At 42.4% G+C, this 15,311-nt stretch overlaps 2 protein-coding genes across 3 annotated transcripts in view; one reads left to right on the top strand and one right to left on the bottom strand.

Annotated features, from left to right (window-relative positions):
* RMI2 (RecQ mediated genome instability 2) lies at positions 1-939 on the top strand. Its single transcript, XM_084537282.1, has 2 exons — positions 1-337; positions 542-939. The coding sequence occupies exons 1-2, from the start codon at positions 55-57 to the stop codon at positions 688-690; spliced, it is 432 nt and encodes a 143-aa protein (XP_084393408.1). The 5' UTR covers positions 1-54; the 3' UTR covers positions 691-939.
* Positions 856-15,311, bottom strand: part of LOC311445304 (apolipophorin-like) — a 27,939-nt gene continuing 13,483 nt past the window's right edge. For both annotated transcript variants that reach the window (XM_084537281.1, XM_084537280.1), the window contains 2 exons: positions 12,404-12,647; positions 856-5,555 (listed from right to left, as the gene is read on the bottom strand). In XM_084537281.1, coding sequence (XP_084393407.1) covers positions 12,540-12,647 — 108 coding nt within the window. In that variant the 3' untranslated portion in view covers positions 856-5,555; positions 12,404-12,539. The remainder of the gene's footprint in view (positions 5,556-12,403; positions 12,648-15,311) is intronic.

Below are 15,311 nucleotides of genomic sequence, written 5' to 3' on the forward strand. Positions count from 1 at the left end.
CCGCCCTCTCCCCCTCGCTCCGTCCCTCAGCGGCTGCGCGGCGGGCTCCGGGCCATGTCCATGTCCATGTCCGGGGAGGCAGCGGGGCCGCCGGTGAAGGTGCTGGCGGCCCAGCTGCGGGGCGCCGTGCGGGGCGCCGACGGGACGTGGGCGCTGGGCCTGGCGGAGGCGGGCCGGGGACCGCTGCGCCTGCGGGCGGCGTGGATGCAGGGCACCGTGCTGGAGGTGGCTCGGGGCGGTGCCGCCGGCGGCTCGGCCCGGCTGAGGGACGCGAGCGGCGCCTTCACCGTGCTGGGGGTGGAGGCCGTGCCCCAGGGGCGGCCGTGCCTTAGCGCAGGTACCGCGGAGCCCGGGGCCGGGCGGCGCTCGGCGGCCCCCTGAGGCCTCGGGGAGGCGGGTGCAGAGCGGGGCCGGAGTCCCGAAATGTACCTAGGGCTCGTTGCGTGGTCTTAACGGCTTCGCTGCCCGCCTTAGAAATGAAATGAAGACATAAAGGTCAAGGGGGCCTCAGACTGGCTGCTTTTGTTGTATTTTCTCTCAGGGAAGTACGTGATGGTGATGGGCGTGGTGCGGTCCTGCAGCCCCGAGCCTGTGCTGCGAGCAATAAAGATGACGGATCTTTCTGAAAATCCGGTGCATGAGAATATGTGGAGCCTCGAAGTGGAGGATTTACACAGAGTCATCCCCTAGATATTTCTTGCACCTAAAGACGTGGAAATATAAGTACATGTATTGGTGCGCTGCGCTGGGCCATTCTGGCTATTTGTGATTTCAAACAACACCCTTGGAGTATAACAAGACTTGGGCTTTTTTTGGCAGGGGCTTGGATTTTGTTGGGCTCAGATTTAAGTTGAGGGAAATGTGCATATGTGATAGTAATCACGGTGCTTGTTTCTTTCACAGTTGTACCAACAGAGTAAACTACATTTATCTGAGAAACACTTGATGCTCTTGGAAGTGTTGTTATGAATGCAACATGTTTCTGCTTGTGTTAGCCGTTGTTTCTAGGAGCACGTGCCTAGGCAGGCATTCCCAGTGATGCGTTTGCGGCAGCAAGATCTGCATACAACTCATGTTACCAGGGTGAGCTTGATACGTGGAATGAAAGCAGAAGCTGTTTTAGACCATTTAGATGTGTCTGGAAATAGCACCTTGGTCTGTGTTTTCTCTTTCAGTAATAACCATGCCAGTAAACTTTACTTGTAAGAAAGATGTCTCTTTCTAACTAAGCATAATCTTGTACTTAAATACCTCTCTGGTTTCTGTGTTTCTGAAATAGTGAAAGTGGTACAGTAATAACCCATGTGTTCCAGTGAAGTGAAATTAACTCAAAAGATGTGATGCAGAATTCCTTGGAATAGGTTCTCCAGGTTCAAAATGTAAATACTTTCACCACCTCGTGAAAACTTGTTCTTAAGCGCATTTGTCTGTTTGAAGGTTTCCTTTCTTGTTCAAGTGTATGCTATTTTTAGGTATCTTTCTAGTTACGTTTATCTATCATTCCTCCTGAAAAAAATGCTAAATCAAATCAAAAACCCTTAAAAAGCACTCTCTGAAAAATATTACTATTTCCCATCTTGTCTAAAGAGAATTGGAGTCCTAAAGAAAGCATTGCGTTATCCATATGGTGTAGGTTTGTGGTTTGGGACTGTATTGTCCAGCAATCGAGTTATGTTAATTAACATTTCCTCTGCATATACGAAAGAAAGATGTTCTCTACAAGACGAGAGTCATCCCCTAGATACTTCTTGTGCCTAAATTACTGGAAATATAAGTACATGTATTGGTGCACCGTGTTCAAGACGAGAACACGGTGGTTGGTAATAAATACATTTTAAAGCTGCAAACACAATTCCACAGTGTATGGAAATTAAATACTATCTATTAAGTAGATATTGATGTGAGATCTTTGCAGGTTAAGAGATGAATTTCAGAGGTATGCAATTCTGTCCTTCAGTTCAGTATTTCAAATGAGGCAACATCAGTGGCAGCGGTGTAATGGAGGTCCTGTGCTCGGAGAGCTTGCTGATGAAATGCCAGAGCAAACAGGGTTTTGACAGCCCGGGTATGTTTTCTGTTTTCAGTGCTGGGAAAAATCCACTGAGGAATTCAGAAATGATCCATGTGGTGACACGTTGGTTGGCAGCCTTCTTCATCCAGTGATAGATACTCTTTCATCTGAATGCTTTACATGCCAGAAACCTGAAGCTCATTCCAATTAAGTTCATCTTATGCTTTCTAACTAGGCAATAAAACCCTGGAAATACGAGCTAAAAGCCCTGCTGCATCCTTGCCTGTGCCAATAAATCAGCAGTTAAATATGGCTTGTAGACCCTGTCATAACGAGTACACAATACAGCAAATAGGAGGAGAGGATTAACCTACTGTTGAGCCATCTGGCAGTGAGACAGTGATGTGTATTTGCTGAACATGTCCGAATAGTTGCATTTACCTAGGGTTGATTTAAATATTGCTGGATTTGATTTGTAAAGGTTTTCTTTGCATCTTTTACCACCCTGCCCTATCCAGAGGTTCATGAGTGAATTAAGTACCTGTGTTTTCTTTGCTTGCTTTCTAACAGTCAATTGCTTGCTGCTACTTAAACCTAGATCTCTTCATTACTTGAGTTAGGGTGTTTCAGTATCTATTTGGCTCCGTAGCATATACCTAAACACACTAAAAACCCAGGCATAAACTCTGGTTCCAGCCTTCTGGAAAGTTTTGCATATTTGATCAGTCTAAAGCTATAAATGTCACTTGGCAGTTGATTAGAGATCTGCTGCTTAGCTGAAGCAGTGCTTCAGAAAAGATTACACTTACATTAGTAAAAACAGTAACTTCTAAGGATTTAAAAGCCAAGACTGGATGCTTTTATGACGATTAACCTTAAAAAGTGCTTTCCTAGGAACTCAAAGCAGAAGCTCAGCAAAGCTGAATGTTGAACCTGCAAACAAATGACTTCCAGTGACAGCTGTGACTTGGTGTTTAGCTGTGCTGTGTCTCACATGGTTGATGGTACTTCAGGCTCCCTAGGTTCCAGACTTTGCTCAAAATGCCTGTCTCTGGCTTTCCTGTCCGGTGGAGGGATGGGCTCGCTCCTGTGGCAGCTCTGCAAGGAGGCTGTTAGGCGCTGTAGGGCTCTGCTGGGGCCTGCAGATCCTGCCTTTTCCACAGCTCAACTCATGTCTCAAGTTCAGTGGGCTTGTGGCTGTTGCACAGCAGAGTACATAACCAAAGGAGTTGTAGGGCTTCTCCATCCCTGCCTTGCGGAGGGGGAGCTCAGAGCTGGAATCTTGTTCTGAGTGCTTGGCTGTTTGGGCCTTGACAGGGACAGATGGCTGGAAGGCTTCTGTGCATATCATGTTAGCAGCCATAACGAACACATCTGGGTTTATCTGAGCACTGAACTCAGCCAGCAGAAACGTGAGACCAGTGTGTTTCCAGCTTTCTCAGCCTTTGATAGATGCTCAAAACCTCAATTCTGCTACTAAGTTTTGGGGCATAAGGGTTCTTGTGGTACACATAAACATCTGGGAACTTGTAGAGCTGGAGTTAAGTATAGGTCTCCGTATAAGACCTATATAAAGGTGCGTGGTAGGCACTAGAAATACTTGTGCTTGGAAGAACGACTTAGTCTCTCTATTCTCTTCCAAGGACAGTTGGTGTGTGTGTTTGTGTGCTCTGATCTGCAGGAGTTACATATGCAGAAGCTCCTGGTCTCCAGTGAGCCAGAAGGCAAGGTCAGTCATTTATATTGTCTGATATGTAGAGCAATGAGCTATTTCTTAAATGGATTGTACACGTTTTCTGTAGGAAAACAGTTTGTGTATTGCCTTGCCTTCAAATGAGTGAGTGAAGCAAGAGCTTTTGCAGCAAAAGCTGCAAGAGTTGCAAAAGCACACGTGTTTGCAAGGAGCATCTAGGAATTCCCTGTGCCAACAGGACCTTGCTGCAGCAGTTTCTTCCCCTATCTGAAAAACACTGCAAGATGGTGAGTTATTCTGTGGAGTGTTTTTTTTTCTTAGGCTGTGAATTAACTCTTTATCAATCTTAGTGAATGCACCTGCGCCTTCTGGATTTCAGTACCCTTTGCAACATCTTGTATGTAACCCCAGCTGATAACATTATTAAAGCACCCATCTAAGTGGCTGGACTAGTTGTACTCAAAAGGAACTGTTGCTCCTAGTAAGCAATGGAAGATTCTGCGCATGCTATGCATGTGAAAACAACTTTGAGAGGCCTAATTTGAGAAAGAGTAAAGGACTTCGTGTTTTAAAGGCTTATTAGTGCTTTTATCACTAATTATCACATCTTTGTCAGTTACCTTCAGCCAGCTATGTAATTGCTGTGTGCACATCTAGGTGCATTCCAGATTGCAGCTTTGAAACTGGCTGATGGTGATACTAAACAATTTACTGCATTCCAAACCCAAGGTAAGTGTAGCCAGCTGCTGTTTTTGTCTCTATGAACCATTTAAACTCAGCCAGTTCTAACTGTTCAATGTTATTCCTATGAATAATCAATAAAAATTGGGGAAGCATAAAAATGAAGAAGTCAACTACTTATCAACATTTCATAGTTAAGAACACTGTTATTTTGTTGTTAGTATATTCTTAAGCAAAGACAGCTGAAGGATTTTGTAATGTTACCTTTCACAAAATAATCACATTCCTGGTAGGCATTTTTTAATTAATAGACTTGCAATATAGAAAATAATTCAATAGATGAGACACTTTTACACAACAGGATCTATAACACTTTAAGACTACTTTATGAATACCAGAGCTATCAGTGACCTTTTCCCAATGTCTAAACTAACTTCCAAGAAGGGACTTCTAAAGACACAAAGGGAGAATGTGAAACTGGTGCGCAGATACCAAGAAGGCTTCTTCTCTTTTAACAATGAGTACATTGATAAGGGAAAAATCAGCCAGCATGAAAATGATTAAGTGCTTTCCTTTGCACCTTTTTAGCCATCTTATTTTTGTCTTAGACCTCGTGTGTGTTGGGGCACTTCTCTGGAAAAAAGTTAATTTCTCCAGAATGTATTGAACAGATGATTTTCAGTTCTGGAAAAAAAGTTGTAAGCGTCTCTGCACAGGTTCAAAGCTCATACACTGCTGTCACAAAGTAGCCTATTTGTACTAATATGAACTGGAAAAGATCTTTTGTCATCTTTTAAATGTATTCATGCTATGGTTCAAGGCTTCTGATGAAATAATGCTGTTACTGGCTGAAACATTTTTTTATTATTATTTTTAAGTAACTGATATTCTCATATACAATACCTTCTGCTTGATTATAATTTCTTCCATTGTACTGAAGTGATTACTCTGGACTCAGGTGTTTCTGGATGAAAGGCTTTCCTTTTATACTATATGCCCTATTATGCTTTATATTTTATTTGTGCTTTATTATATTCATCATCATAACACTATCTCATTAACACCCCTTGTTTTCCCTAGTATTGCTATCCAAATAGCTATTTTATTTTGGATGCTGAAGGGGTTCTTCCATCTTCAGGGCTGGTATCTACCACTCAAAAAAGGCTCAAGCTGAAAAAAAGAAGAGATGAAATCCAATTAAGTTTTTGGTAGGTACTTAAAGGATAGAAATTAACAAATGATACATAATGCAAGTTGTTATGCTGAAGTACAAGAAATTTATGAAGGGAGAAATAGAACCATATATATTTATGATGTTTTCAAGAAGTTGTGGAAAAATATTCTAGTGTTTTAGTTACAGCTTTGTCTAGATACACCAAACTGAAATAAAAATGTAAGGTTCTTTCTTCATATTTGATGATACATTCACAGTTAGGGGGAAAAGAAAAGCATTATTACTCAGGTTTAAGGGGTCTGAATAAGGACTGTTAAGACTATTTCATCTATCTAATGGAATACCCTTGACAAGAAAGATTTTTTTTTCTAAAAGAAAGAGTGCAGATACGGCTATTACTGGCTGAGATCATCTCTTCTGTTCTCATGACCTTAGATGGCTGGCTGTTACGATGCATGACTAGCCTGGCCCTTAAATCTCTTTCACAGTATCCAACCTAATTCTTCCTTACTGCAGTTTGGTCTGTTACACTTCCTTCTCTTTAGCCTGTTTACATATTTAAAGACTTAACTCATGTCTTCCCTCAGCTCTTCATTCTTTTTTCCTCACAGAGAGACCGCTGGTCTTTTCTCAGTTGGTCTACAACTTAACTCAAAAACAAATGTATAAAATAAGCTGTATAGTAATTATTTCTTATCTTAAATGTGTTTCTTCATACATGCATCCCAGTATATTCTACTTGTTTTAGTAGCATACTTTTGTTGTTAACTGAGCCTGTGATCCACGGTAATTCTAATCCTTTTCTTAGAAATGGGATGATGTAAACCAGTAGCACTGACTGACTTCAGTCTTTTCACTACCAAGCCATTCTAAAACTCTGTTTGACACAACATCAGCTGAATGTTCAGGCTCACAGTTTTAACAAAGTTTCACAGAATCACAGGATTGTAGAGGTTGGAAGAGACCTCCAAGATTAGCTAGTCCAACCTCTGACCCAATACTAACCAGTCCTCCACTAAACCATATCGCTAAGTTCAACATCTAAACGTCTTTTAAAGACCTCCAGGGATGGTGACTCCACCACTTTCCTGGGCAGCCCGTTCCAATGCATAACAACCCTCTCAGTAAAGAAGTTCTTCCTAAGATCCAACCTAAAACACCCTGGCACAACTTTAGCCCATTCCCCATCATCCTGTCACCAGGCACGTGGGAGAACAGACCAACCCCCACCTCGCTACAGCCTCCTTTAATGTACTTATAAAGAGCAATAAGGTTGCCCCTGAGCCTCCTTTTCTCCAGGCTGAAGAATCCCTGCTTCCTCAGCCGCTCCTCATAATACTTGTTCTCCAGACCCCTCACCAGCTTCGTCACCCTTCTGGACCCGCTCGAGAACCTCCATGTCCTTCTTGTAGCGAGGGGCTCAAAACTGAACACAGTACTTGAGGTGCGGCCTCACCAGAGCCAAGTACAGGGGGACAGTCACTTCCCTAGCCCTGCTGGCCACATTGCTTCTTATACAAGCCAGGATGGTGTTGGCCTTCTTGGCCACCTGAGCACACTGCTGGCTCATATTCAGCCAACTATCCACCAGTACTCCCAGGTCCTTCTCTGCCTGGCAGCTTTCTAACCACTCATATCCCAGCTTGTAGCTCTGCTTGGGGTTGTTGCGCCCCAGGTGCAGGACCCGGCACTTGGCCTTATTGAACTTCATACAGTTGGCCTCAGCCCATCGGTCCAGCCTATCCAGATCCTCCTGCAGAGCCTTCCTGCCCTTGTGCAGATCGACACACACCCCTAACTTGGTGTCATCTGCAAACTTACTGAGGTTGCACTTGATCCCCTCATCCAGATCATCGATGAAGATATTAAAGAGAACTGGCCCCAGTACCGAGCCCTGGGGGTCGCCACTAGTGACCGGCCTCCAACTGGCTTTGACTCCATTCACCACAACTCTTTGGGCCCGGCTATCCAGCCAGTTTTTAACCCAGCAAAGTGTATGGCAGTCCAAGCCACAAGCAGCCAGTTTCTTGAGGAGAATGTTGTGGGAAATGGTGTCAAAGGCCTTACTGATGTCAAGGTAGACCACATCCACAGCCTTTCCCTCATCCACCAAGCACGTCACTTTGTCATAGAAGGAGATCAGGTTCGTGAAGCATGACCTGCCTTTCATAAACCCATGCTGACTGGGCCTGATTGCCTGGTTGCCCTGCAAGTGCCGCATGATGACACACAAGATAATCTGCTCCATGAGCTTCCCTGGCACTGAGGTCAAACTGACAGGCCTATATTTCCCCGGGTCTACCCTCTGTCCCTTCTTGTAGAAGGGTGTCATGTTTGCTAGCTGCCAATTGACTGAGACCTCCCCTGATAGCCAGGACTGCCAATAAATGATGGAAAGTGGCTTGGCCATCTCCTCTGCCAGTTCTCTCAGTACCCTTGGTTGGGTCCCATCCAGCCCCATCGCCTTGTGTACACCCAAGTTCTGTGTCAGGTCACCAACCATTTCCTGGTGGATTGTGAGGGCCACATTCTGCTCCCTGTCCCCTTTCCACCAGCTCAGGGTACTGGGTATCCAGAGAACAACCGGTATTGCCACTAAAGACTGAGGCAAAGAAGGCATTAAGCACCTCAGCCTTTTCCTCATCTCTTGTAACTAAGTTCCCCCCCCCCCGCATCCAGTAAAGGATGGAGATTCTCCTTAGTCCTCCGTTTTGCATTGATGTATTTGTAAAAACATTTTTTGTTGTCTTCAAAGGCAGTAGGCAGATTGAGCTCCAGGTGAGCTTTGCCCTTTAAAATTTTGTCACTGCACTGCCTCGCAACATCCTTATAGTCCTCCTGAGTGGCCCGCCCTTTTTTCCAAAGATTGTAAACCCTCTTTTTTCTCCTAAGCTCAAGCCACAATTCTCTGTTCAGCCAGGCTGGTTCTTCTTCCTCACCAGCTCATCTTTGGACACGTGGGGACAGACCGCTCCTGTACCATTAAGATTTCCTTCCTGAAGAGTACCCAGCCTTCCTGGACTCCTCTGCCCTTCAGAAACACCTCCCAAGGGACTCTGCCAATCAGTTTCCTGAATAGTTCAAAGTCAGCCCTCCAGAAGTCCAACACAGCAGTTTTACTGGTCCCCTTCCTGGCTTCTCCAAGAATGGAGAACTCTACCATTTCACAGTCAGTCTGCCCAAGACAGTTTCCAATCACCACATCTCCCACCAGTCTGTCTCTGTGAAGAGAAGGTCTGGTGGTGCACCACCCCTGGTAGGCTCACTAACTAGCTGTGTCAGGAAGCTATCTTCCATGCTCTCCAGAAACTTCCTAGACTGCTTTCTCTGGGCTGTGTTGTGTTTCCAGGATATATCTGGGAAATTGAAGTCCCCCACAAGAACAAGCACTGACAATTTTGCAACTTTTTTTGCAACTCCGAGTCCAGAGAAGGGTGATGAAGCTGGTGAGGGGTCTGGAGAACAAGTCCTACGAGGAGCGGCTGAGGGAGCTGGGCTTGTTCAGCCTGGAGAAAAGGAGGCTCAGGGTCGACCTTATTGCTCTCCTTAAAGGAGGCTGTAGTGAGGTGGGGGTTGGTCTGTTCTCCCACGTGCCTGGTGACAGGACGAGGGGGAATGGGCTAAAGTTGCGCCAGGGGAGTTTTAGGTTGGATCTTAGGAAGAACTTCTTTACCGAAAGGGTTGTTAGGCATTGGAACGGGCTGCCCAGGAAAGTGGTGGAGTCACCATCCCGGAGGTCTTTAAAAGATGTTTAGATGTAGAGCTTAGTGATATGGTTTAGTGGAGGACTGGTTAGTGTTAGGTCAGAGGTTGGACTCGATGATCTTGAGGTCTCTTCCAACCTAGAAATTCTGTGATTCTGTGATTTTGTCAGCTGCCTGTAGAACTCCTCATCAATCTCCTCATCCTGGTTTGTCTCTATGTTGTATTCATATGTTGGTGAGTTGTTTATATAAACTGTTAGAGCTAAAACCACTTACTGCTTACAAGATACTACCTAAATTGAAATTTCATGGCCATCTACTGTTTATACACAGGGTAGACTTAGTAAATAAGGCCATGTGGCATTATTACTGCATATGAGAGTGTATATATGTAATGCACTTCTATGTATACTGAATGTGTGATTTCTAGGCTTATATTTTATGGCTTACACAATTATCTACAAACATTTGGTAGTCATTCCCTTTGATAGTGAGTAAAGATCCAGCAAGCACTTGTAAATAGTTTTTAGTATACTACAAATATGCTTGTAGTCACCAAATCACTCTCTTGAAGTGGTGGTCTGTTTACAAATGCAAAGGAATAACATTGCATTGTGTATATCAAAACAACGAAGTTAGAAATGAAACACTCGAATTTAAGCTTTTATCAAGAATGTAATTGGCTCATCTGCATGGTTCCGTCACTTGCAGTAAGTGTTCTCATTGCAGTCTTGTAAAAATATGTCTTAAATTATTACTTGGGCAAATGTGGCAGTAATTAATATGACAATAATGTGTGTGTTTCTTTCAACGTTCTCATTCAGTGCAAAGATAAAAGCATATAACAAATTTCATAGAAGGCTTTGTCCTTTCATTTTGTTTTGTCTAAACTAAGGAATAATGTTGCATGGGTGAATAAAAGAGCAAGTTTTGATCATAATGTTCACGACCATAAGTTTAGTTTATGGTAATTTCTATTAAGACAGTAGTATTGTTGACTAATCACATATTGCTCAAGGAGTACAAACTATCACTGTCAATATACCATACTATCACAATTAGTAGTCAAGAAATAGCAGAATTCAACAAAGATGGTCCTATGGAGAGAGAGGTTAAAAAAATGTGGGAATGATGTATGGTACAAATTAGTGAATATACATAATACAGATAATGCCTAAATGTATAGGTGCTGTAATCCTTGTATGGTAAAGTGTTTCTGATTACTGCAGTTCTCTGGCATAGACTGCTGTTTGTTCTTTGGATATGTATATTGCAAAATAGTTAGGTTGAACTGGAATAGGATAATACTGAAATGGTAACTGTATGGTTGTATGGTGTAGTAACTACTGTAATGCAGTAACTCTGAAGAAAGTGAACAGGAAGGGACTAAACTTTCTTACTAACAATATTTTTGGATTGTGGGCTTACACGGGTTTTTCTTTACTTAACAAGAATTCTGTGCTTATCAATAATTACCAAATAATACAGGTACAGTTAGCAAAACACAACTGCAGTCACTTTTAGAGTACTAATTGTCCTAAATCTAGATGCTGCAGCAATGCACAAAGAAACATGCAATGACTGCAATGCCAAAATTTTCAAACTAAAATTACTGTTCTTTCAAGCTTTTCAGCTTGCTAACTTCAGATTCCCTGAAGATAGGTAACATCTGCATTAAAATACCTAGTATAATCTTGAAATTCTAGGGTAAGTTTAAAGACAATAGGTCGTTCTACATTGTTTCATAAGAGAATGAAAAGTACAAAATTATGTCACTGAGTACATTTAGTATGTTTATATAATTGTAGTGGGTTTGCGTGGCAAGGTTTTGGTAGCAGGGGGCCATAGGGGTGGTTTCTGTGAGAAGGATCTAGAAGCTGCCTCATGTTTGGTAAGGGCCCCATTGTTTTCCAGAGCTGAGCCAATAAGCGATGTTGTTTTGCGCCTCTGTGAGAGCATATTTAAGACAGGGAAAAAAACGCTGCGACACACAGCAGCCGGGAGAGTGAGAGGAGTGAGAAAACAGCCTTGCAGGCGCCAAGGTCAGTGAAGAAGGAGGGGGAGAGGTGCTCCAGGCGCCGGAGCAGAAGTCCCCTGCAGCCTGTGGTGAGCACCATGGTGAAGCAGGATGTCCCCCCTGCAGCCCATGGAGTACCACGGTGGAGCAGGGTTCCATGCTGCAGCCCGTGGAGGAGACCACGGTGGAGCAGGTGGCCCTGCACCGACGGAGGCTGCCGCCTGTGGAAGACCCCTGCCGGAGCAGATTCTGGGCCGGACCTGTAGCCCGTGGAGAGGAGACCATGCAGGAGCAGGTGACCTGGCAGGAGCTGCTGCCCATAGGGGAGCCAGGTTGGAGCAGTTTTCTCCTGAGGGATGGACCCCGTGGTACGGACCCATATCTGGAGCAGTTCTGGAAGAGCTGCTGCCTGTGGGAAGCCCACGCCGGATCAGTTCATCAAGGACTGCATCCCGTGGGTGGGACCCCACAGCACAGGGGATGAGAGTGACCGAGAAGGAGCGGCAGAGAAGAAGTGCTGTAGACTGACCATAACCCCCATTCCCCCGTTCCCCAGCGCCGCTCGGGGGGAGGAGGTGGAAGAGGGTGGATGGGGGAGGAAGGTGCTTTTGGTTTCTTTCCTTTGTTTCTCACTTCTCTAGCTTGTTAGCAATGAGCAATAAATCTTACTATCTCCTTATGCTGAGTCTGTTTTGCCCGTTACAATAATTATTGCGTGATTTTCTCGTCCTTATCTCAACCCTTGAGCCCTTTTCACATATTTTCTCCCCATTCCTCTTTGAGGAGGGGGAGTGAGAGAGCGGCTGTGGTGGAGCTCGGCTGCCCACTTGAGCAGAACCACGACAATAATACTGTTACTATGAATCCACATGCATTATTTAGACCAAAAAAAGGTTGAAACAAAATTAGTATCTGCGAATTGGAACTCCTCATGAAATTCCTTTATATACTACAAGTATCCCCTCTGCTTTATTCTACAAAGCAATTTAGGAGGAAATAAGAAAGCCATTAGAGTATGAATCAGATAGGTTATGCTGTGCTTCTGAGTAAGCAGCAGAAAGGATAGATAAGATGGAAAAGGAGCAAGGAGAATTAATTCTGGAATAGGACTGTTTTTACTCACGCCATAGTCAGATTCATTAGTTTCATTTTCTTGTGTGATCTTGAATATCAGATATGAAAGTATTGGAACAATGCAGTCAGAATATTCAGAATGAAGACATTTACCACTGAGGAGGAATTTCCACAGGAACAAAATTTCAGTTGCACAAATGAACAAAAGCTGCTGCTAAACTGCATGCAGCCTTCATCTTCTTTGAGGCACACATGTCATATATACACATGATGTAGAATGGCTTGGGGTCCACCTTTAACAGAAAGGGAGTTTGTTTACTTGTTTGGTGTAAGGGGTACAAGCATAAATCTTTTCTAGAGAGAGCAATCTAGCAATACACCTGGAAGAGAATTGAAAAGGAGATTTGGAATTTTGTCCCCTCCCCCCAGCTCTACCCTGTAAAGACTGTTCACAAATCTTTATTCTCATCCTGAATTTAAGGCTTTGAGGCTTAAGTTATCTGCAATTAAACTTTTATATCCTTGCAATAATTCTGTGCACTGTTCTGAAGTATGACATTTGAGTACTTGGGTAGTCCTTGGTTGACACAGTTATACTTACAACTTTGAAGCAGTTCCCGAGACAAGAATGTGCTTCTTCAAAAAACTCCTTACAGACTTTTTCCTTATCTGTAATTGGACATGGCTTCACATTCTTCTGTGTGAGACTGCACTTGCTCACCTAGGAAATCTATACTGATGTGTGTATATATATATTAGTGTGAATTCTTCAGATTTACAGTGTGAAGTGGTTTGAAGGAAGATTTGGGCAGCTCACTACACTGCCCTGAATAACATCCATTTTTCATTAATATTGTGAAGCACCTTGTACTCTTCATAAATTAAAGTATTTGTCTTATAAATATTACAGATTATAGACATTGTTTCCTTTTTCTATTGATTTTGTTATTCACTAAAGGATTCTAGTGGGTGGCTGCTGACACAGTAAATAGTTGGCTTGTCTTAACTTTATTATATATGACAGATTTGAGTTGTGCTTTTACTAGATTGGGGGGGTAGAGAGGGGAGAATCTTAATCTCCTCACTGGATTACTCATACGTAATAAACAGCAAGAAGGCTTAAAACAGAAGAAATTAAAAAAAAAAAAAAAAAAAGAGAGAAAAAAACAACACACCTGAAGTTCCTTACAAGAATGAGCATTTTTGAACAACAAAATGCGAATGCATTTTTGTTATACATGGTTTAAATATGGTCCCAGTCAAAAACTGATGACACTAAATATTAACAGAACTGCTAATGAACAGCATTTACTAACATTTCTTATGATTTGTTTTGACCAAACACTTTTTAGGACTTGTAATCAAATCAGCAACTTACACATTTTTTTAATCAGTAATTTCCAGAGATGGCACATCTCTGAGTTAAGAAGTTCTTTAGGCAACAAACTCAATTGAAAAAAAAAAAAAAAATTAAACTGCAAGTTTAATCTCTCTTCCTGCAGGAGTCACACATTTGTAAAGTTGATTTACTAATCCCCTCATTTTGGACAGCCACTGGTCTTGTAACACAAGAGCTTCATTGACTATCTGCAACGTGGTGTTTTGAGGTAGCTGTAGCAAAGCTCCTGGTAGTAAGTTTCCAGACTGAGTTTGTAGTGCAATGTGAGGTGACTCCAGGAATTCAGGGTGACTGACTGCTTTTGCTTCAGGCTTTTCTACCTGGTCAGATTTAACCTGATTCTTTTGCTTGCTTTCTGTATCACGTACAGCTGTGCCAGAACTTCTGGTCAGGAAGGATTTTCTGCAAGCTCCATATTATCAGCACATCTGCAAAAGCTGGCTATTTTAACTGGTTATTTCCACCATATCATCTCTTTTTACCTCCTTATAAAAGTGTCTAAGACTTTGTATGAATTCCTGACTTGGCACATTTGTATTTCCAGCCATTCCTTTAATGATGTATGACGCTAGTACATTATCGGCAAGTCAGTCCTTTTATTACATTTTTACTGAATGGGATATGACTGCAAACAGCACAGAGTTCAGCTGGAGTCATCTATAAATTTTTCTTGGCAGTATACAGCACTTCAGATGTGCCATGGCCTATAAATAAAATGTACTAATCAATAGCATAAGCACAGCCATTATGCCATCAGCCACTTAAAGAAGGTCATCCATGACTCCCCAGCTTGTTTATGACAGTAAGTTTCATTAGGTATTGTTTTTAATTGGTTATTATTTCTAGTTCAACTTCTCCAGGTACTTTTGCATTAGATAGTTGCATTTTTATGAATATGTTAGAAGTTAATCTTTGTAGCAGTTAAGAAAATTACATCAACTGTCAGTCATGTCATGGCCCCACAAGTACAGGCTGCAAACTTATTAGATATAACTAGCCAGTAGCAGGGAAAAGTACAAGAGACTTGAAGCAATCCTTGTTTTTAACATAAAGTACTGAAATAAAGATGAGAATAGTAGTATTTCTGTGTCCAGAACTGGGACACTTTCTGGTGTTCTTTCTCTTGAAAGTAAACAGAATCAGAAAATCTTAATAGCAATATGATGTTTTCTTTGTTTCTAGTAGATTCTCAAATTATGCATGAAGGGAGTTAGAAGAACTATCAACACGGCTTAAGAGCGTGTTAAGGCTAGGATTTTATTTTGGTCATTTGCATTCACATGTATACATGGGCTTTTTCATATTTAGATTATTTTTATCTGATGATACATTACATGAATTAAGGTTAAGTCTCCTTGACACAAAGAGGTATAAAACTACTGGTAAAAGAGTAAAACTTATTTACTTAATGTTATAATTTCTTAAATAGAAAAAGTTCCTTCATGTAAGTTAATAACTGAAGTAGCTGCTAAGCCGCTGGAAAAAAAATTAGCACTTAATGGCACATGGGCAGAGAACAACTTTACCAGTTACTGTTTTCTAAAGTTTTGTTTCTTGA

This window comes from Aythya ferina, assembly GCF_964211825.1.
Source record: "Aythya ferina genome assembly, chromosome: 15".
Classification (NCBI taxonomy): Eukaryota; Metazoa; Chordata; class Aves; order Anseriformes; family Anatidae; genus Aythya; species Aythya ferina.